The sequence below is a fragment of the Panthera leo genome, chromosome C1, assembly GCF_018350215.1.
Source record: "Panthera leo isolate Ple1 chromosome C1, P.leo_Ple1_pat1.1, whole genome shotgun sequence".
NCBI lineage: Eukaryota > Metazoa > Chordata > Mammalia > Carnivora > Felidae > Panthera > Panthera leo.
Window position 1 is genome coordinate 71,866,574 of NC_056686.1, and position 24,125 is coordinate 71,890,698.

The 24,125-nt window shown below is 36.6% G+C and overlaps 1 protein-coding gene across 1 annotated transcript in view; it reads right to left on the reverse strand.

Moving 5' to 3' along the window:
- COL24A1 (collagen type XXIV alpha 1 chain) overlaps nt 1-24,125 on the reverse strand; it is a 404,395-nt gene that overhangs the window by 23,215 nt on the left and 357,055 nt on the right. Inside the window, exons 48-55 of the mRNA XM_042952735.1 lie at nt 23,908-24,015; nt 22,019-22,126; nt 21,871-21,924; nt 21,241-21,303; nt 17,758-17,811; nt 12,529-12,564; nt 4,143-4,178; nt 4,012-4,038 (exon numbers count right to left, since the gene is read on the reverse strand). Coding sequence (XP_042808669.1) covers nt 4,012-4,038; nt 4,143-4,178; nt 12,529-12,564; nt 17,758-17,811; nt 21,241-21,303; nt 21,871-21,924; nt 22,019-22,126; nt 23,908-24,015 — 486 coding nt within the window. The remainder of the gene's footprint in view (nt 1-4,011; nt 4,039-4,142; nt 4,179-12,528; nt 12,565-17,757; nt 17,812-21,240; nt 21,304-21,870; nt 21,925-22,018; nt 22,127-23,907; nt 24,016-24,125) is intronic.

Here is a 24,125-nt window from a genome sequence, read left to right on the forward strand (position 1 = left end):
TAGTGAGGGCAGGCCCAGAGAGACTATTATGAGGATCTGCTGGGAAAGTCATTCAGCAATGTCTAAGTACCCACATCTGAGTGTAAAACTCTCATTAGGTGCAGTGAAGGAATCCAAAAGCAGTAGCTCCCTCCATGTACTCTTGTTAGAGAGAACACATTCTCACATGAACATCACTTAAAGTTATAAAAACATGCACATAAAATAGAAGACAGACAATAGGAAGTAATCAGATTGTTGGCACTAATGAGGAGAACTAGGATTCATTATACCCTGGGGGAATGAAATCTTCACAATTCTTTCCCAACTTATTTGAATAAAATGTAGATCCAGTCTGAGCACTCTAGTATTTTGAGGAGAAGTGTTATTTAAAAAAAAATTTTAGGGGCGCCTGCGTGGCTCAGTCGGTTGAGCGCCGACTTCGGCTCAGGTTACGATCTCGCGGTCCGTGAGTTCGAGCCCCGCATCGGGCCCCTGTGCTGACAGCTCAGAGCCCGGAGCCTGTTTCAATTCTGTGTCTCCCTCTCTCTGACCCTCCCCCATTCATGCTCTGTCTCTCTCTGTCTCAAAAATAAATAAACGTTAAAAAAAAAAAATAAATAAAAAATAAAAAAAATTTTTAAACATTTATTCATTTTTGAGAGACAGAGACAGAGTGTGAGCAGGGGAGGGGCAGAGAGAGAGGGAGACACAGAATCCAAAGCAGGCTCCAGGCTCCGAGCTGTCAGCACAGAGCCTGATGCGGGGCTCGAACCCATGAACTGCGAGATCATGACCTGAGCTGAAGTCCGGCACTTAACTAACTGAGCCACACAGGCACCCCGAGAAGTGTTATTTTAAAGGTGTCTGAAGTCTTAAGATCCCTGGATAGTGTAAACATTGATGGGATAGGAACTGGTTTCATGTCATGCCCCTCCCCATAGTGGAAGTAACCACTTGTTCTAGGGAATCAAAGACTGCACCAGCAGCTTCAGCCTTTAAATTCACCAAACCCGGTTTCACAGTCGACCCACTAATTGTAAATCAGTTGAATACTCCTTATCTCACCTAGTTATTTTTAACGATTACTATTTCCAACCCCCGTCCCAACACACATACTCATCTTGTTCTTCCCTTTACCCCACTGATCATTTTTGGTTAACTTTGCCATCCCGTTGTAGATTTGCTAGTTTCTAAATATCTTACCCATGTACACTAAGGTCTGACCATCACTGTGATAATATCCTCAAATTCAAAAGTACCATCAATATATATTCCTTTTCCTGAAACATTTCCTTTTAGCTATTCTACTTTAGAAACTTGGGCAAGTTACTTTACTTTCATAGGTCTTAAAAAAAAGAAGTTAAACTGGATTAGAGGTTTTCAAACTTATCTTGACCCATAGCAAGAAATACATTTCTACATCATGATACGGTCCACACAAAAATACATACATTTAACTGAAGTTTTTAAAAACCATATTTATTCTTATTAGGGCTGATAGACTGATTTTTTCTTTTTTATTGAAGTAAAATTCACATAAAATAAAATTCACCATTTTAACCATTTTTAAAGTGTACAATTCAGTTGCTTTTCGTAATTCACTAAGTTGTGTTAATGATTACCACTACTTAATTTTGAAACATTTCTATTACCTCTAAAAGAAACCTCATACCTATTAAGCAGTCATTCACCATATTTTTTCTATTCTATTTAATTTAATTTAATTTAGAAATGATTCTGAATAAGACTCACTAAACTGATCTAAGGAACCACTAACTAATGAGTCATAAGTCAGTCTGAAATAAATGCTACATAAATTACTAAGAAAACGTCTGTCTCTAAGTCTATGATGCTATTCCATTCTAGACATTATTGCCTTCCAAATGAAATATTCTGTCTTAGAGGATTCCCACTGTAATTTTCTAAGAGGTACAACTTGCTTTTGGACTCAATTATTCATTCATTCCATAGATAATCATTAGGGCGTGAATGGAAAAGAAATTAAAAAAAAATAGTTTCTACCCTTCAGAGAGTTCACACTCTAATAATGGAAAGAGATTGGAATGAAAACGAATGAGTATAAATAAGAAGGGGAAGTGATTGGTTCTACCTTGCAGTGTGATGAGGAGAAGGAATTAAGAAGTTTCAAAGAAGATATGATCATAAATTGACCTCAGAAAGAATATATAGGTATTTTCCCATTGATATTTATACTTCTGCTCTAGAAGTCTTCTTCTCAGGGTTAAAATGTCACTTCCTTAAAATAGACTGTGAAAATCCCAGAAAGATAATATAAGGAAACCAGCTTTCATATTGGCCAAGAAGAAGGAAGGCAAAAAGAAAGGAATAAAAGAAGGAAAGAAAGAAACTAATATTTATTAAGTATCTACATACAACATGACAAACACATGTATTTTCTTATTTAATCCTACTAATAATTCCTCAAAGTATATATTCTTATCCACATTTTGTTCAGAATAAACATCTCTCACACTACTTCATTTTGGCTGTATAGGAACACATACAAACATTTCTAAGTGAGACAGGGCTATGGTGCCACAAAGTTTGGTATTTCAGTGTGAAATTTTTCACTAACCACGTCTAATTTGCCAATGATCTTTTAAGACTTGTCCTTTCTTAGGAAGGCAGCTATATCAAAATAATTATAGAGTGGGAAGGCAACTGATGAAGGTATTTGTAACCCAGGCTTTGTGGAGATCCAAGGAAGAATGGAGATAGAGAGTAATTTAAGATTAAATATAGGCATTCCCATTAAAGTGCATGCCAGGGAAGGTTTTGACCCTGTTCAGATGGCCAGAAAGGGGGAGTAATTTTTAAAAATCATGGAGAATGAATCTCCTATTTCCAAGGGGATAATCTTCCTGTGGCATCTTTCTTGAAAGTTACTCTTCACCATGATAAAAAGCTAAGAGGTATGAAGAGTTTCTGGCCTGTTGAGAATAGATCATAGTGATCCAGCAACTAGAACTGTCAGAAATCCAATGGACACCAGTGCAGCATGTGGAAATAAGTAAGGCTAGAAGGCATAGGACTAGGCGTTGTTTGGGATGATGTAGCCAGTGGTGGATCTTCTTTAGGGAGACGATCTGATCAAGGACCATTGTATTTGACAAGCCTGCTGTAGGAGAGAGGCATGGGTGAGGTTGGAGATGGAAGGAGATTCTTGCAGGAAGCAGGAAGACAAATAGATTATTGGGTATGAGAGTGAATGTAAAGCATATGGGAAACCAAACTTGGATCATCAGAGGCCAGGAGATACCAGCTGATAATGAGGCAACAGAAGCATTGCTTCAAAGATAAGGGTAGCAAGCTCTAGGTTGTTATAGATAACAAGCAAATATAGAAGTCTGAAGGCTACTACAGCCATCAGCAACTGAGATGGATTCTTGAAAGCCTAAGAAGTGGATTACTGGTTGTTAGAAAAACATTTAAAAAAAGGAGAGACAGAAATTAGAAGTAGGAAGAAATGGAGGGAGTTAGTATTTTTTGAGTACTTATTGTGTCAGGCATTATGCTGAGTGATTTACTTTTTAATTATTATTATTTTTTTTTATTTTGAGAGAGATAGAGCAAGCAGGGGAGAGGAAGGGAGGGAGGGAAGGAGAGGGAGGGAGGGAGGGAGATAGAGAGAGAGAGAGAGAGAGAGAGAGAGAGAGAGAGAGAGAGAGAGAATCTCAAGCAGGCTCTGCTCTGTCTTGTTTAAGCCATCAGGTCTATGGATAGTTATGGCTATAACAGATTGAGCCACCAGGACATCCCTTTACTTCTCAAAACTCAAATTTAAAACTCAAATCCACCAAGAAAGTAAGACCATCCCCTTTTTAAAGACAAGAAGTCTGAGTCTGAGGCTTAGATTTCATTATTATATCTGGGAAGGGTCTATATCAGATTAGCAAAAGAAACAGAGGTAAGGAAGAGAAACACCTTTTAAACAGGGAGTTAGAATAAGCTTTAAAAAGCTTTAATGTAATATATGAAGATAAAGTAAACAAAACCAAGAAAACTTACTCTTGGGCCAGGTGCTCCAGGTGGACCCTATAACATGACAAATTTTAAAAAGAATTTGTCAGTAGATAATCTCAAACCAGGCAAGCATATAAGCATCACCAGTAAACAGATATAAATGTAAATAAACTCACTGGAGGCCCTGGTTGACCTCTTGGCCCTTGGGGACCCTAGAAGACATGAAGATAAAGTATAATATGTATCTTATGCATATGGTTTGGTATAAACAAGACAACCAAGATTCAACCTCTATCACCGCCTTTCATGTGAGGCAGGTTCTTAAGATTCAAAGTTGTTTTAATATTTTGAAGCTATATGCTCTTTGCACTCAAATATCACACACAATAATGAACAAGCTGGATATTTACTTTCATGTTTTATTGATACTAGACAATGAATTTGTTCATTTTAAAAATCTATTATAAATATAATATTTAAAAATGTTAATACTGCCTAAGTATGTTTTTTCCTGTTATTTCTATATACCATCCACCTAATCAGCAAAGATGAAAATTTTAGTGTTCTTAGATACCTCTTTTTCCTTCAACATCCACCTATAATTTGATTACTACTGTTGAATTCACCACCATATTCATAGTAACAGTCTTAGTTTAGTGTTAATCATGTATTGTAGACTGAATGTTTGTGTTCCCCCCAAATTCACATATTAAAGCCCTGATCTTTAGTGTGATGGCATTTGGCTGTGGGGTTTTGGGGAGGTAATTAGATCATGTAGAACCCTTATGTGGAGTCCTTCTAAGAGGAGACACAAGAGAGATGATCTCTCTTTCTACCATATGAGGATATAGCAAGAGGGCCCTTGTCTGCAAACCAAGAAGAGGACCCTCACTTGACATTGAACCTACCAGCACCTTGATCTTGGATTTCAGAGCCTCTACAACTATGAGAAATAATGTTTCTTGTTTAAGCCATCCAGTTTATGGCAATTTGTTATAGCAGCCCAAGCTGACTAAGATATTATGTTTTGCCTGGACTCCTAATATGACATTCTGACTTTATTCTGTCTACTATGCTAACTACACTGTGCTTGTAAAATGGAAATCTAATCAGGTCATTATTTAGTTAAAATGATTCAATAGCTCTTTATTTGTCTAGAGATGATGTAAACTTCCTTAAAGTGATAGCTGCCATTTATTGAGAACTTTCTGCATGCCAAGTTATGTGCTCACTTTCTGAGAACTAACTGTATGCCAACTCATATGCTACATTTCCATTTTACAGTGAAGAAAGTGGCAACCAGCAAATAAGGGACTGAACTAGGATTAAAATGGAAGTCAATTGAATATAAAAGTATATGTTCTTTTTTTTTAATTTTAGAGAGAGAGAGTGTGCAAGTGAGAGAGAGGGGCAAAGGGAGAGAGAGAGAAACCCAAGCAGGCTCTACACTCAGCACAGAGACTGATGCAAGGCTAGATCCCATGACCCTGGCATCATGACCTGAGCCAAAATCAAGTCAGACGCTCAACCGATTGAGCCACCCAGGCACCTCAAAAATATATGTTCTTAATCAATGTACACCCCTACCTCCTCTTCAAGATCTGGGCCTCACCTCTACTTACTCTCCCCAACACATCCTACACCCCATCTATAACCAACTACTTGTGGATCTCTGCATCTTCAAAATTCTTTCACACATGCATTCTCTTGCATGTGCTATTTCCTTGACCAGGAATACTCCTCCTTACCTTCTCTATCTGTGTAACTCTCATTCCTCTTCCAGTATGTCTTTAAAACTCTATACTTACCTTGCTCACCCATCCCCAGCCACCTCCCTCATGCTCAACTAACCACTTCTCCATTTCCTAGTACATAACACAGTGGAAAATCCCTAGGGATGTTTAAGAATGTCTTAGTCACCTTTTCGTTTCCTGGAACAAGAATAGTGTCTACTTCATAGTAGGTGTTTGAAAATTGCAACTGAATGGATGAATAATGTAAAAAAATTACCTCATATTAATTTAGAAATTAGAATAGTTAAAATGTATGTAGTAAAATGTGAAAAGTTATGTTGAAATTTTTCAAAATGAAACAACAGTAATCATTGTTAAGAATGTCTGCTCAGGCCACTTCGGATCCTCTGTCCCCCTCTCTCTGCCCCTCCCCTGTGCACATGTGCTTGTTCTCTCTCTCTCTCTCTCTCAAAAATAAAGAAAAAATAAACATTAAAAAAAAGAATGCTCAAAATTTAACTTACGTGATGGTCAACTGAATGTTAAAACCATACTGAGCCAAATTCAGATTATGGTTAAAAGATGACAAAAGATCTCTCTTCAGTTGAGATCTGAATAATGTTGATGTCATGCTTGACTTACATTAATTATTTCCAGAGCTGTTGATTCTAAATATACTGTGAAAACTAGAGCAAACAACAGTAACTTAAAAAGGATAGAGCACTCCAGTACCATGCTTGCTGGACATTTCTTAGTTTGCATGGCTTATGCTTATGATTTCAAGTAAAGAATGTACAAAACTTGTACCTCAGAAGCTACGGGATAAATTACAGAAAGGCCATGCTGGAGATGGCCTTTAAAATTGTTTTTAATGTTTATTTATTTTTGAGAGAGAGAGAGAGAGAGAGAGAGAGAGAGAGAAAGAGAGAGAGAGAGACGGTACATGAGCAGAGGAGGGGCAGAGAGAGTGAGACACAGAATCTCAAGTAGGCTCCTGGCTCCGAGCTGTCAGCACCGAGCTCGATGAGGGGCTCAAACTCATGAACGATGAGATCATGACCTGAGCTGAAGTCAGATGCTTAATCAACTGAACCACCCAGGAGTCCCTAGAGATAGTTTTTTAAATATATAGAGGTTCAGAATGAATTTGGCTGTGTAAGTTTCTCTATTCTGGAACAACACTGTAAAAGTAAACCATTGACATTTAACCCCGCTTATTTCTGACATTTGCAAAATCTCACTGGTGGTTCAATACAAAACATGTATCTTATCTGTGACTTTGAAAGAAGAAATTATCGTAGAAAGAAGAAACTATTTCTACTGCAGATTTTATTGGTTTCTTTTCAGCTTGTTACACAAAACAAGTCAAGTCATCACAAATGTCATCAAAAGAAATACTTAAAACCAAACAAGACAGGGCAAGCCAGCCCTAAGAAAACAACTGTCTAGAATGAAGCAATTAGCCAAGTAAAACAAAATATTATTCAACAATATAACATTTATTAGTTTTCTATTCCTTTAGTCCACCATTAAGAAAAAGTGATTCACTCTCTCTAGCTACTATATAAAAAAGTATCTAGGGACACCTGGGTGGCTCATTCGGTTGAGTGTCCGACTTCAGTTCAGGTCATGATCTCACAGCTTGTGAGTTGAAGCCCCACGTAGGGCTCTGTGCTGACAGCTCAGAGCCTGGAGCTTCAGATTCTGTGTCTCCCTCTCTCTCTGCCCCTCCCCTGCTCCACGCTCTGCTTCTTTCTCTCTCTCTCTCTCAAAAATAAACATTAAAAAAAAGTATATGAAGCAGTTTATTATAAAAGCAGTTTATAATAAAACCATGATTGTCTATGTTAATTTCCTAAAGGGAAACTAATTTATGTGAATGGTTATGATGGTTATTTGGCCATAGTCAAAACCCAACCATTGGAAATAGACTTTCTTTCCATTTAATCCCAGAATTTACATTTGATTCTTCAAAAGTAACATATTTTTTCTTACACTTTAAAAAATATTGATAAGTGCATGTCTTTGAACCTGAGTATGTTAGACTTTGACTTTTTGTGAAGGCAATCTTGATTTAATTTCATAATCTTTAGGCTGGCTTAGGTACAGAGAGCTTCTTTATTCTCAGTTATAAATTGAGAAGCTTCCATTGCTTAGCAGCATCCTGGGTCTCTACTCAGTAGGTGTAACTAGAAACTCTTTTTTTTTCCCAGTTGTGACAACCAAGTATGTCTCTACAAATTGCCAAATGTCTCCTGTGGTGTATATGTGGTGGGGGGATGGCTCCCGGTTGAGAACAACTGATTTAGAGGGTTTAACTGGGAATTTAGTAATATTAAATAATATTATTAGAAGTAATGTGATTAGGATGGAATCAGTGAATTGTAAGGCACTGAGGATAACTACAAATTAGGAGTCGACTCATGTGGAACCTGCCATGTAAATGGCTGCACTATTCTAAATGTAGGTGAGGGGTCTATATATACCATCTTCCTTACCCAAGTTGCTCCTAAAACTTATTTTTGAGAGGTATGATGATTAATGGAAACGTACAATGGTGTGGGAATCGGGAGACCTGGGCTCTGGTCTTGTCTCTATACCTAATTAACTGTATTTCCTTGAGTGAGTTGTTGCACGTTTGGATCTCAGATACCTCAACTGTAACAAGATTTGGTGAAAGATCAATCTCTAAGGTTCACTTCAAAATTGTGATTTTGAAATGTTTTATCAATTTTCTTCCTCATATTTTCCATGTATTCTAAAAGGGATACTTCTCATGTATTGTTTAATGAGCTGTAGCCCTTTTTTTAAAGGCATGAATCATTATTTGGTCTTGGTAAAAAATGGCATAGCCTTATAAATTGGTAAGAATGGCATACTTTATAAATTCTTATGCCAGCTTCACGGAACATTTAAAAATAAGATTTACAAAGCCCGCTTGATAGATTCTTGTGTTTCTGATCTTTGTACAAAGGAGTGGAGTGTCATATTTGTCTCAATACAATAGATCTTCGCTAATAAAAATTCATTCCAAAAATGCCCCATGTACTGGTATTATTTGAGGCTGACCCCCTTGAGGATATTTGGAAATATAATAGCTAGAAGTGTTTAAGCATTCAATTATTGAAATCATTCCCTTAAAACAAACCTGTAGAATATACTGAAAAAAAATCCTAATGAGAGTATAAGTAATGTTACTAAGCTTTTCCAGATTATGGTTTAATTGCACATTTTATGGAGCAAGTTAATTGCAGATGATCTCTAGGAATTAAAAAATTGCTTTTATAAAGTTCCTTAAACCTTAGTGGAATGAAAAGAAAACAGATGATAAAAAGATATTTAATACCAGTTATTCAACAACAAAAAACCAGAATAAACCAATAAATTCTAATGCGCCACAGCTAATGTGGCACATTTTCAACAGTTAATGTTATTACCTATACTAAATGCTGCTGTGTCCCCTTCCTTGTACTAGGAGTCTGTACTTTATTTATGAAGAGAGCTATGGGAATCAACAGAGCAAAAGACTAGTAAGTATATCAATTCAATAAATGCTACTTTACCAGCCAGAATTGAAAATACTTGTTAACTTTTAATTTTAGGGAACAGCATTTATTTATTTATTAATTCATTTCTCAAATATTACCCACTACATAGCAGGTTCTATTCTGGATACTGATAACCAATGTATCAAACAAAGTTCCCTGCTCTCCCAGAGTTTATATTCTAGCAGAGGAAACAGAAAAATAATTTCAAATACTGCTAACTACTATGAAGAAAACAAAACAGGATGTTGTGAAAGAGAATGACCAGGAATGTGAGACTGAACAGTCATGGAGGGCTTCTCTAAAATGGTATTTGAGGCGAGACCTAAATCATGAGATAAGAACCAATCGTGTGAGGAACAGATTGCATATTCTAGGTAAAAGGAAGGCGTGTTCCAAATAATAGAGACAAAATCAGCTTGGTGGCAAGGGGAAAGCGGCACATCATAAGTTTAGAGAGGCCAACCAGGGCTAGTTCTTGCAGGGCATGGTAGAAAGGTAAGGAATTTGGATTTTTTTCTAAGTGCAAGAAGGAGTCATAGGAAGGTTTCAAAGAGGAGAGTGATAGAATCTGGTTTATGCTTTAATGGTATCACTCTAGTTGCTGTGTAGAGAACGGATTGTAGTGGAGAAAAGTGGAAGGAACACTAGGAAGTCAGGAGTCCAAGAAGACATCATGGCAATCTGGACAAAAGTGCTAGTGATAAAGAGTAGGAGAGGTGTGTGAATTCAGAATAGGAATTAGACTTGACAGGAGCTAATCTCTGCTTTAAAGAATTCTTCCTTATGTTCTATGCCTTTCTTTGTTCTTTTATGGGGGATCTACTTATTTTTCTTTTATGTAGAATCATAAACTCTTACAGCTGGAAGGGACTTTGAGGGTATAAATTCTAATTCCCTACTCAGTGCAAAACTACCAGTCCAGTAACTCAGAAAGATAGTGATTAGGCTTCTAGAGACAAGCATTCATTATCATGTAAAACTATCTTGTTTTAAAGCAGTACCTTATTATATTAGCAGCTCATTATTATATTGAGCTGGAATCAGCCTCAGTATTCCATCCATTTAGTTAACAGTATCTATTCTGCATTAATTATCTGCTAAATCCTGTGATGGGCTTGGAATTAGGGCAAGTCAAACATACTTCCTGGTCTCACGGAGCTCACTGTCTGTGAGGGAGCTAAGCACAGAAATTGAAAATTCAATTCAATAAGTAAATAATTTAAAATTTATTCTCTAGAGTTACTCATATTATACGTATTCTTCCTTTCAAATATTTAAAGACAGCTATCGTGTTCCAACACCTCAAATATTTTCTAATTTATTCACCAGTAATTTACTAAATATTTATTTAGCACCAACTATACAACACAGGCACTATCTTAGGTGTTGCAGACACAGCTTTAAAACCAACAACAGGTAAAATACCTGTGTCATGGAGCCTATATTCTAGTGAGGAGAGATATAATAAGCAAAAAACAGGTAAAGAAACAGGTTTAGAAAAGACAGGGAATCGAGGCAGATGGGCACATTGCTATTTTACATAGGCTAGGCAGAAAAAGCCTCTTTGATAAGAGGACATTTAAGAAAAGACTGGGGAACACTTGCCAGGCATTGTACGAGGTCCTGGCTACTAGTTCTTATGTCCACAGGTGGCAGTTGGGTTGAGGATAAAATGTCACTTAACTTAAATTAACTTAAATTAATTACAACCTCATAAATAGGAACTACAGGGATAAAAAACATGGGCAAGAAAAAGCAGGTGCAAAACCCAGGAAGCAAAGAGAGAGCAATGAGAACAAGGAAAGGGATGATAAGGTTGCAGAGTCTGGTAAGGGTTAAACATCCCAGCTCTTTCAACTGGTTTTTCTAGGACATGGCTCCTCGATACACCACTGATCTGAGACAGCCTTTCTCTGAATATGCTTTAATTTTGTCCATGTTCCCCTTTGGGGATGGCCTGACTGGTGTTACCACCTGCTTTATTCTGGGTGCCATATGTCCATCAGTGCAACCTAAAATTTCAGGCATAATCTGCTGAATTTGCAAGCCATCAGAGCCACTGAATTTTCTTTCACGTGAAATGCCTGTGAAATTGTCAGAAGTACTTGAGGTTTCCTAACTCTGACAAAAGCTGACGTTCCAGCCACAGTACTTGGAGAGAACTGGTCAGGAAGACAGTTGGAGACAGACAAGTCTAGAAAATGAACTAATTCCAAGCCTCTCTACTTTTCCTTTCCCCTTTCCACTCCTCCTGGGAAATATGACTTCACTGTGTACAGATATCCTTGCTTTTGGCTGTAGCAAGCATGCAACTCTTGATCTTGGGGTTGTGAGTTCAAGTCCCTAGTCGGGTGTAGAGTTTACTTAAAGATAGTATCTTAAAAAAAAGAAAAAGAAAAACATCTATTTTGAAGCCCTCTGTGGGTTCTTAGCCTCTCTGAAACCATATACATTTCCTTTCTCAGCTAATTAATATAACTGCAACTTACTTATTCTGAGCCCCCAAGCACACCTTATGGTGACAAGCAATGTCAGCTGTCAATGCAATTTCATTATCTTTTAAGCCAAGACTTTTCTGCAACCTTTAAATTTATTCTTATTTGCCTTCTGCACTTGGTTTTAATCCCCCTCATATTACTCTGTGCCTGCTCTCTGTTTATGGCTGCTGCTTTAGTTAAGTTCAGCAGGATCTCTGCTGGGAAAGTGGCTTCTTGACAAAATACCTTCTTTAACCTGGAAGCATTGGCATCCCAGAAAAGTAGGAAATAGTGCCGGTGTAAGCCACTTAGTGCTGGAAAGTGCTACGTGTACCTTTTGCCCATCCTCTCACAATTGTTTCCAATTGGCTGAAATATACAACAATTGATATGCTTCTGCTTTGCACCTCTTTAGCACTGAGTGAACACAGTGGGTATATCCTTGAGGCGATGTGGCAGTCCTCTTATTCCAGCACTGGTGAAGAAGGCTCACAAGGCAAATGCCTGATGCCTGACAAGGCAAATATGCCATTTCACACAGTGATCTGGGAAGAATTTGATCAGCAGGTTCTTAAATATGTTTAGGGGTTATCAGGTTTCACTGTACTGTACTATCTAGATTAGTTCTACTTCCGAAAAACTGTAATTTTATTTTTATTTCACAAGTATCAGAGACATCATCATCATCATCATCATCATCATCATCATCATCATCATCATAATATAATAAAACAAGGTCCTTGCTTTCATGGAACTTATATAGCCTAGTGACAAGTGATAATATAACCATAAATTTAAACTTACAGTTTCACCTCTAAAGCCTTTTTCACCTCTGGGTCCCTACAAGAAAACAGGAAATGTTAGTTTCGTGCTATTGATTGTTATTTATCAAATGTAGTTGAGGCTATACACAGAAACATGATAACTTATGTTTTTGTTTTTTCTATCCAGCAAGACATATTGAGTAAATTTATATAAATTCTAGTTTCCTTTTTCTGAATAAAGCAAAGCAAAACAAAATCAAAAACAAAAACAGTTTATTGATTTATCATACTATCCACGGAGTAAGACAGGGATAACAGGCACTTAAATCAAAACAGCTGATCTGACAATCAAATACCAACCCACGTAGAAGGGAAGTTACCAGATTAAATTCTTCTAATCTTTGTCTTCCCTAGCCTGTGAAAACCTTGTTTCTAGGATGGTGCCTTTTTTTTTCATCTTCTCTTTCTATTCCTCCTTCTGTACATCCCACAAATTTTGATATGTTGTATACATTTTCATCCAGTTCAGAATATTTCTAACTCTCTTTGAGATATCCTCTTGGATCCATGGATTATTTAGAAGTGTGGGGTTTAATTTTCAAGTGTTTGTAGATTTTCTTATTATCTTTCCAATTTACTGATATTTACTTTAATTCCATTATGGCCAGAAAACATATCTTGTATGACTTCAGTTCTCTTAAGTTTAGTACAAAATTTTTTATGACTCAAACTATAGTCTATTTTGGTGATTTTCCATGTACACTTGACAAGAAAGTGTAGTCTGCTGTTAGATGAACCTACTGTTTTAGAAATTCCTGTTAATATTTTTGTTTTCATCCTTGTGGAAATTATTTATGTATTTTTTTATTTTGAAAAAGATAATACTCTTCATCTTTTCAAAAACCTGAATTTACACTTTCACAATATGTTATGATGTCTTCCATATCAATCCACATTTCTCTAGATAATTATAATGCTTACTTGGTATTTAATAAATGATAATATATTTATTGAATTTTCTACTAGATTATTTCTAATTTTTGTCATGATAACCCTGTGATAAATATCCTTGTACTCCATAAAAGTTGTCCTCCAGAAAGTGTGTTTGTAATTGCACGCACACCTGCAAAATATGGGAGTCTGTATGTCTCGACACATGCCATGTACTATAATTCTTTGTTAATCTTGCAGGCTAAAAATACTATCTCATTATTTCACCATTTATATTACTTTTCTGTGTGTTTCCTATCTTGTTACTCACTCATTTTTTTTTAATGTTTTTATTTATTTTTGAGACAGAGAGAGACAGAGCATGAGCAGAGGAGGGGCAGAGAGAAAGGGAGACAAAGAATCCGAAGCAGGCTTCAGGTCCTGATGCGGGGCTTGAACTCACAGACTCTGAGATCATGACCTGAACTGAAGTTGGGTGCTCGACCAACTGAGGCACCCAGGTGCCCCTGTTATTCACTCTTCAAAATTAGTAACTTCCAAACACTAACTAAAAAATTTTTTTTAATGTTTCTTTGAGAGAGAGCGAGCACGTATGCGAGTGGGGGAGGGGCAGAGAGAGAGGGAGACAGAGGATCAGAAGTGGGCTCTGTGCTGACAGCAGAGAGCCTGATACAGGGCTTGAATTCATCAAGCCTGTGAGATCATGATCAGAACCGAAGCCAGACGCTTAATCGACTAACCCACGCAGGTGCCCCCCAAAACTAATTTTTTTAACATTTTATTTTTGAGAGACAGGGAGCAACAGAGTGCTAGCAGGGGAGGGGCAGAGAGAGAGGGAGACACAGAATCTGAAGCAGACTCCAGGCTCTGAGATGACAGCAGAGAGCCCAATACGGGGCTCAAACTCATAAACCATGAGATCATGACCTGAGCTAAAGTCAAATGCTCAACTGACTGACCCACCGAGGCGCACCCCCCACAAGAACTAATTTTTAAGATATCTCTATAGAACTTGTTTTTAATACCCTCCCTCACCTCCAGCCCAGTATTAACAAGTAGGTACATATCTTTCCATACCTTTTTTTTTTTTGATGAAATACTGACAAATATATTAATGTATGTATGGGGTGATTGGTAATATTTTATAAAACTGATCTCATATTGTATACTCTTCTGTGAATCAGATTTTTCACACTTAACAATACAGCATGAACAACCACAAGTCCACTGAACTAGATATAACTAGTTGTTTTCAATAGTTGCATAATATTCTATGAAATGGCTAGACCACTATTTACTCAACCATTCCTCTACAGATGAACATTCATGTGATTTCAAACTTTTTTTCCTAATATAGCCAGTACTGTGAAAAAAACTTTCTATAATTTATGAGTACTTAATTTCTATGGCACAAATTTCTCAAAGTGGAACTGATTGGTCAGAGGGTATATGTACTTATATTTTAACAAATATCCTTCCATGAAGGCTATAATTCACATTTCTACTGATGATGAGTACTGTTCTCCCTAATCCCCTTCTGAGAGGTTAGATGTAATATCTCATTATTACTTTAATTTGCATTTATGTGACTGTAAGTTAGGAAAGCGTCCTTCCAAATAATTATTGACCCTTTGGATTTGTTCTTCAATTTTTTATTGAGTTTCTATCTTTCTCATACTAAGTTGTAAGAGCTCTTTATACATCAACTCGTATGCTTTTGCAATTATTTTTGCCCAACTTATATTAATTTTGTTTACGGAAACTTTTTCCATACAAAATTTAAAATTTTCAAGTATTCAAATACATATTCTGTTCTTTTGTGGTTTTCAGATTTCCTTTCTTATACAAAGGGTCTCCTCAGGGGCACCTGGATGGCTCAGTTGGTTGAGCATACAACTTTGGCTTAGGTCACAGTCCCACAGTATGTGAGTTTGAGCCCCACAGAGGGCTCACTGCTGTCAGTACAGAGCCTGCTTTGGATCCTCTGCCTGCCTCTTTCTCTGCCTCTCCTCTGCTCATGCTCTATCTCTCTCTCTCAAAAGTAAATTTAAAAAACATTAAAAACAAACAAACAAATAAATAAATAAATAAAGGTCTCCTCAACCCTTAAGCTATACTTCAGCTTTCTAGATTTGTTTTTTATACTTTAAAGTCTTTTTAAAAAAGATAAAAAAAAAAAAGTTGGGTGAAATAGGGTTCTAATTCCTTATAATAATGCTGTGACTTAAAGTAATTCCATCTCCCTTTCCTGTCACCGGTATAGGAATGGACACGTAGCTGATCAATGGACATGAGGAAAAATGCAGTGGAAGCCTTCCGGAAAAAACTTAATTTTTCCCAAGATAGGGCTATAGATCAGTTTTCACTTTGGATAATTATATCTGGATGTAATTGCTGAGAAATTGTAATCATCTTTCTATAAGCCCAATTATGAAGATCACATTCAGGATGATAGAGCAGAGACGTAGAAAGAACCTGGTGTTGGACAACATAACAAAATCACTAAGTAAGCCAAATCCAAAGCCCTTCCTACCTCTGGGCTTCCCATTAATGTGATACAAATTTCCTTATTATTAGAGCCAGTTTGATTCAGGGTTCCTATTAACTTACAGCCCAAATCATCCTGATATACCATTTGTTATAATTAGATTCCTATATATTCCAAGATCTAATTTCGGGTTCTAGCCTGTTAAACTCATCTATTTGTTTATTCCTTTGTAATACCCTATAGTTTCATTTACAATGATTTTGAAGTAATGTTTCCTTATTTGCAAAAGCAAGTCTTCCATCCCCCACCACTATTTTTTTTTTCCACAAAGTTTTGGCCACTCTCAAGTGCTTATTCTTTCATAGTGAACTTTTCTTAGAAGTTTCTTCTTAGAATGGAAAAAATAGAATATGGAAAAAATTTGACACGCATGCTGAATATTACAAGGGCTTTAAGAACTATCTGTAAACAAAACACAGTGAGGTATTTTAATTGAGCCATTTCTTTATCATGGTTTCCTTGACCAATTGATATTTCACATTTTTGACAGAACAGAACAATCATTGAGTAATCAGAACAGTATGTGTTCCTTAGCTTATTGAAGAACCACCCACCAAAATATGAGAATTCTCCCACTTAAAATCTCCCACGTAGACTATATAGCTCTGAGTAGTAAATGCTGAAAATCTAGAGAAGTGTTGACTTATACATTTCATATTTGTAAAATCAAAAATTCAGCAACTTTGGTGGGAAATTCTTCCCTAATTTATCAAAGAGAATAGTTGGACTTAATACCTGAAACATTCCATTTTATATATTAAAACTCTATGTCTCTCTACATAACACTTTGAAATCGTTCAAAATATTGGTTCCCTGCAGGGAATACACCTTTCCCCCCCAAGTCTCAATTTGCCCCTATCTACTGGGTTCTTTCTTTTGTATTTTTACACTACTGTTGGTATTGTAAAACTCTCCCATGACTTCACCAACCATTGTTTTATTTGTCAAATTTATAAAGGCACTGGTATCTACTAATTACCTCAGTCCTCTCCAGATGCACCTTGAAAGGAGGAGAAAAGCACTGTTCTTGAAGGAAGAAACAACACCTATGTCATTCACTAGCTGTACCACCTTGAATAATTAGGCGAACCTCCATGAACCTAATCTGTTTCCCTATGTCTTAAATGCAAATAATACCTACTTCAAACGTTTTCTGTAACAATTTGAGAAAAGTTATTAAATGTTTAAATTCTTTAAGAATTTGACAAAAGTTATTAAATGTTCCTTCCTCACTGAAGTATGTACTTTATCTTCTACTGTAATTTATTTTCTTAAAGATCACTGTTAACTACTCGCTTCTTGAAACTCATCTATCTGAACCTTGTGCTTTTCTGTTTTTCCTGATTTTTCCTGTTTTTTTTTTTTCCTGTTTTTCCCACCAACTATCTCTTTACTTTATAGTGGACACTTCCAAATACTCAAATCTTGGCTGCCTTTTGCTATACTTTCTCCCTCAGAACATGGATTCTTTTTCGTGCGTTAGTGATCACCTCTATGCTAATAATGCTCAACCCACCTCCCTTGTTCTATTTTCCTTTCTCTACTCCACAGTTTTAAGGGTCTACCTCACTATATACACCTTCCTCATTACACATATAATCTCTAAGTTCTCAGTAATCACCTTCCAGATGAAAACATAACATCTGTTTTTGCCCTTGGCTTCTCAAACACTCAGCGTGATCCTTTTTGAATTACTCCAGAAATAGGATTAAAGAGGAAAAAATAAGAATACGAAAAAGAAAAGGAAGACCTATATTGTAACAAACTTACAGTTCTACCTGTTGGGCCTATTATACCTTCTTTGCCAAAGGGGCCAGTGTTTCCCTGTTGGGGTAAAAGAACATCAGTCAGTCTCACTGCTGGTATAATGGAGAAAAATTCTAGAAAATTTCTTGTGCAGTGGTAAAACAGTCCATATCTGCATCATTCAATTTTTTTAAAAAATATCATAAAATCAGGAGAAATCATAGTACTTTTGATTTGCAGCATGTGACACAATTCTGTACATTATAGATTCCTATCAGGAGAATTACATCTGTATAATTTCTAACAAACATAAATCAGACTTATAATTTTCATGTAGTGATATAACTTCAATGATGCCATTTTACATGTGGGTCATTTCATAACAAATGCAATTACTTTACATAAAGAAGACTATATAGAATGATAAACAAAAATTTTGAATAACTTTCTTTACAGATGTTGAAGGAGATGTCTAAGGGACATGCAGCATGGAACTGAGAGAAAGTATGGGAACGAAACACAGAGCATCACAGGTGACCAACCTCAGTTTCTCCATCTGTTACATAAGGTTGCATACTTCATAGGGCCATTATTAGAATTAAATGAGAAAAATGATTTTGAAACCGTAAGCTGTTATTGATTATGAAGATCACCTTGAATAAGCCCAATCTGGTGAACTCCTCCCAAACTAAATATGGAACATATCTTTTTTTTCAACTGAAGTATAACTCACATCCAATGTTCTATTAGTTTCAGATGTACATCACAGTGATTCAATGTTTTTATACGTTATAAAATGATCCCTACAATAAGTCTAGTTACCACCTGTTACCAGACAGAGGCTACTGTAATTACTGACTATATTTCCTATTCTGTACATTACATCCCCATGACTTACTTATTTTATAACTGGAAGTCTGTAACTCGTAATTCCCCTCACCTATTTTGCCTGCCTCCCAACTCCTCCTCTCCTCTGGTACCCAACAGTTTGTTTCCATATGTCTACATGTCTGTTTCAGCTTTGTTTTGTTGGTTTGTTTTATTTTTTAGATTCCATATATAAATAAGATCATACTGTATTTTCCTTTCTTTGTCTGACTTACTGCTTCTTTATGAATACAAAACACCTGTTTTAGTTATTTTCCCTCAAACTCCATGCCCAGTTCCACTGGCAGCAACTTTCAGTCTTTCTGGCTCACACTTAACCTGAACACTTAAATGTAGATATCTAATAGGATTTCTCTGTCCAACTCCTGCTAAGGTGCAGAAAATACTATCAGTTGAGATCATTATGTCATGGAGTCTATCAATAGATGTACTAGAATGAGCCTAGAATGAGAGAAATTAGCTGGTGCTATAAAAGTAAATCTAATAGAATCACTTTTAAACACAAAGATTGACTTTAAGTGATAATTTGTAAATATGGTACCTAAATCTCAAAGATCCACAGTCAAATAAAGAGAGTTGATTTCCTAACCTAATCAAATATAAGCCCTAGACTGGTTTATCACTGAAAAAAAGTCAACAAAGCTTTAACATAATGAACTTGACTGTGATCGAACTATTTAGAATGATTTGTTAAAAGAATGGAGAGGTATTCATGAACTCTAGAAAACAAAGATCAAGACAGCAAAAAAATTGTCTATGTTTATTTAAATGTGTCCAAAAGATGAGGTGTTATGATTTTAATGGTTGTTGCCAGTTAACTACATAAATAATCTTTGAAATGGAGGACAATTAATCCAGATTTCCTACTTCAATTAATTTAATTTATTTAATCATCAAGTATTTATTGATTATTGAGCAAGAACTAGCCACTTAATATCCATTCTATATTCTAATTATGCAACTAGCAAGCAACTTTGTAACATATTATTTGGTCATTCAGCTGTGGATTAAAATTCTGTTTCTTCTACTTGCCACCCATGGCCTTGAGCAAGTTACCTTTCAGAGACTTCGTTTGCCCACTTGAAAAATGGGGATAATAGCATCTCTTGCAGTGTTTTTATGAGGATTAAATGATATAAGGGTAACACACTGAGCACTGGTACATAATAGTTTCTTACAAAACATTAACCTATCATGACTTTCACTTGTATCTATAATGACTTAATAAGAGACAGCTGCATTTATGCATTAGTATTTGTAAGCAGTTATCAGAACTTTACCATTGGTGAACTGATACAATTTCTGGAGCTGCAAAGCAGTATAGGCTCAGACCCTGGCCGACAGAGACCCAGCACTTTGTAAGATTCTGCTTAGAACAGATGCTAGGCAGGAAGCCAACTTCTCTTTGAGTAGCAAGAAAGGATTAATTGATTGAGAACTTAATAAAACTAGAATGAATGGATTTAATTAGTAGAGAACTTAACATATATAAGAACTTCAAAGCAATATTTATTGTAGAGAAGCCTGTCCACATATAACTCACCTGTGGATAATCAAGAATAGGGCTTTATATAAAAGCCCTAACTTTCCACAGTTCTTCAGAAATCATAAAAATAATTAATAAATTTGCACCTGAAGAAATGCTGAGGAGGGTCTTTAAATAACCACGTCCCATGACAACACTGACCTTTGTATTACCGAAAAGAATTTATGCTAAGAGTTGGGGAAAGGGTGCAGGATTTCAAAAATTTGACTTTTCATTTAATATTTTGTGTAAGACAGTGGTTTTCAGCTGTGAGGTTTTTCATGACTCCTTTCTCCTACTTCTGGGCCACTCTCCTGCCTCTCTCTGCTCTCTTCACCCTCGCCCTAGCAGCTGCAGTTAGCCTAGGGGGTGCCACTGCTGCAGGCAAACCACGGCTGGATGTTTTATAGCTTGTTTTCTTTTCAGTTTTATACATCATCTCATCAATTAGGAGACTGGTTAGTAGAAACAGAAACAAAACCAAAAAGCAAAAAACACACCAACAAAAACTGCTGATGGCTTATCTATCCCTATTTATATTTGCTATAATTTGCAATTCCAGGCACCGACCAGCTAATTGGAATTCTTCAGACCCCAATCTTCGCAACTCTTTAAGCAGTTCCTCATCACTCTCTAGGGATACCCACCCCTGAGCTGGGGAAATATTGGTATTGGGAAATATGTTTCAAAGTGTGGGGTGAGGAGCTCTGGCCATAGGCAAGCCTCCTCCACGTGGTGCATGGGTGTGGTCTCTGGTCTCTGGTTATATTAATGCTGATAACATGAAACCCTTTATTTTTTGTTCTGAGCGTAAGTTAGTAAATACATTATCCTGTGTCAACATTAATTCTGATATGTACTGTAAGTAAGAGCTAGGAATATGGTTGGTCTATGGGATCTTTTGCTCAAATTAGTATGTGAACTGAAAAAGGCTGAGAACCCTTGCATGTGATCTAATGGGTTTCTATCTTAAAAATGATTTTATTAAGTTATTAATTTGGAGTATATCAATTATTATCAGAGTTCTTAATGCTGATTCCTGCAATTAGCAAAGAAACACAATTTCTGGGCAAGTACAATGACTTTATACTTACTCTCTGTCCAACAGGACCTTTAGGACCTGATATTCCAATGATGCCAGCATCTCCCTCAGGACCCTAAAAATATAATAAAAATAAAAAGTCAAAATCTTTAATTCTATATGGACATTTTATGAGTGAAATAATCTTGTAACAATTTATTAAGAGTTGGCTCTGAAAATATGGAATGTAAATGGATAGTTAATGAAGTGCATGCTGAGTGCTTTGGAGGAACTGTACTAAAGTGTGCAATTTACTTTGAAGTACACCAAACTGAATTGAGAGAGGGAGAGAGGGACAGATAGATACATGATTAAGCAAGTGGAGTAAAAAGCTATGGTAGAATCTAGGTAATAGGTATACGGGTTTTCACCCATTCTTTCAACTTTGCTGTATGTGTGAAAACTTTCACAATAAAATGTTTGGGAAAATGGAATGTGAGGGAGACAAAAGCAAATTATTCAATAAAATTGGTAGGGAAATCTATAGCTACATAAATTTTAAATTAACATATTTAAAATTCAAACATATAACTCTGTACCAACTGAAATTTTACAGATTAAAATATACAAAAACTCAAGTCAGAGACTAAACACTGGTATTTCAACATCTTTCTGATGAATAGCAGAAAACATGTAAACGTACCCTGGGGCCTGGGAATCCTTGGAAACCTGTCAAACCTTGGACACCATGTTCTCCCTGCAATATGAATAGATATGATCATCATTATTGTGCAACGGTGGCCTGATCTGGAGAAAAATAATACTTAGTGAATTTCTGAGTTGGCACATACAGGCTGCCCTTTAAGGCCAGGCTCTCCACGTGGTCCTTGATCACCTTGTGCTCCTCCGTGGCCTCTTTTACCTTGAATTCCAGGTTGTCCGGGTAGTCCTTGTTCGCCCTATGGACAAAAAAAGAAAGGTGATCTTGACTTTAGAATCTACCAACATAATTGAAACCCAAATACAAGTCAATCTTTAGGTATAGTACAGGACACTCAGGAGATCAAATTCTGCATGGTCATTCTTCCTACTGATATTTTCCACATAAGTAATATTTGATTATAATGAACAATACGTGTAGCAGTGGAGAAAGAAAATTCCAAGGATTATGGCCATAAGTGTGGAAAGAAGAGGGAAGGGGGTACCTAAAAGCTAGAAAGAAGGCAGTGGGGCTAACGAGAGAATGGTGAATGTGTGGTGTGTGTGTGGGTTGTATATTACATATGACGGAATGTGCACTGTATTTGAGTTGGTGTTATTTTGCTGTGTTCTTCTCACCATACAGAGATGATTCAGCTTATACAATAAAAAAAGCAGATTCTCCTGAAGTGTGAACCCTGGTTTTTGTCATGGTTGTCTTTTCAATCCTGTCATTAAGAAATTTCTATTACCTGTTTCTCAAGGTTCCTTTGATATAAATTCCCTTTATCTCCTCTAAAATTCCACTTAATGATATACTTAATCGCCATTATTTTATTTGCAAAGGTTAAGTCTTTTCTAAATTTACTTTTATTTTGTTTTTCAAGTGAAAGTTGAAATATCTTTCACACCATGTCTAAAATAAGAATCAGGTAGAGTTTGCAGATAAGTTAATGAAAAATGAAGCTTGGTAGACTTTGATCAAAGATTCTTTAAGATTAGCAAATTATCTTTCACTGTCTGAAGACAAAGATATAGCTTTGGGACTTGACAAATATGGATCCTTTTTATTGCAGATTCACACATTAAAGAGACGAATCTTATTTCTTTTCCTAGTTTTAGCATTTGTTCAACTACTTTGAATTTTAGTGGAAAGGGATAAGTCATTTCCAGTTTACCCATATGGATCAGAATATCTGTACATTCTTTAGAAGTGGAACTATGAAAAGTTAAGAGGTAATATGATGACGGTGACAACATCTCAATCCTAGGCTTTTATGAAATCACTTTAGACACTAGACTAATCTCTTTGTTGTCTGGGTCAGTTCTGCACTGAGATAGCTCTGAAACAGGTTTTGTTTGGAAAGCCTATTGACATGTGACAACATTCCATTCAATGCAGGATTTAATTACGATCACTTTGACTCTATGAAATAAGCTCTACTCTTATCAGATTTATAAATTGGTTGGTTAGGTTCAGACTCAGAGGAATAGAAAGTGTATCTAAGAAAGTATGGATCCAGAAGTAATAAGATTTCTCTTTTTTTTTTTGGAGGAGAAGGTAGATGACAGAGAGGGAAGAAGAAACAGAACGAGTCAAAGGGCATTTTTTTAAAAATGTTTATATATTTTTGAGAGACAGAGCGTGAGTAGGGGAAGGGCAGACAGAGAAGGAGACACAGAATCCAAAGCAGGCTCCAGGCTCTGAGCTGTCAGCACAGAGCCTGACGTGGGGCTCGAACTCGCAGACTGTGAGATCGTGACCTGAGCTGAAAACAGACGCTGAACAGACTGAGCTGCCCAAGTGCCCCAAAGCATTGCCAGTTCTGAGTTAATGAGTTGTTCTGGCAAATTACATGCACTGTGGTTATCACAGGAGATGAGTATGTCAAGGCCATACACTGTTTTTCCTAATGTGTTATTATTGGTCAAATTTTTAAAACATGATTAATCTTACCATTGTGTGATTCAGCCAATGAACTCAGGTACAATAAGCACGTTAGTAGTGCTCCTCATCCATCAGAAGAAAATGTTAAAGTACCTTTGGGCCTGGAACCCCTGGGCTTCCTGGAAGGCCTGATGGCCCCTTGGCTCCTCGAGGACCGGGAGACCCAGCTGGTCCTGCTCTTCCTGGGCTGCCTCTGGTGCCCTAAATAACATAGGTAAGAAATTAAAATTGGGGGTATTTCCTAAAACTCTATCCAAAGGCTCAGTAACTGTAGGAGGCGTTGGTGTTCTGAAAGGCTACTGTTGACACAC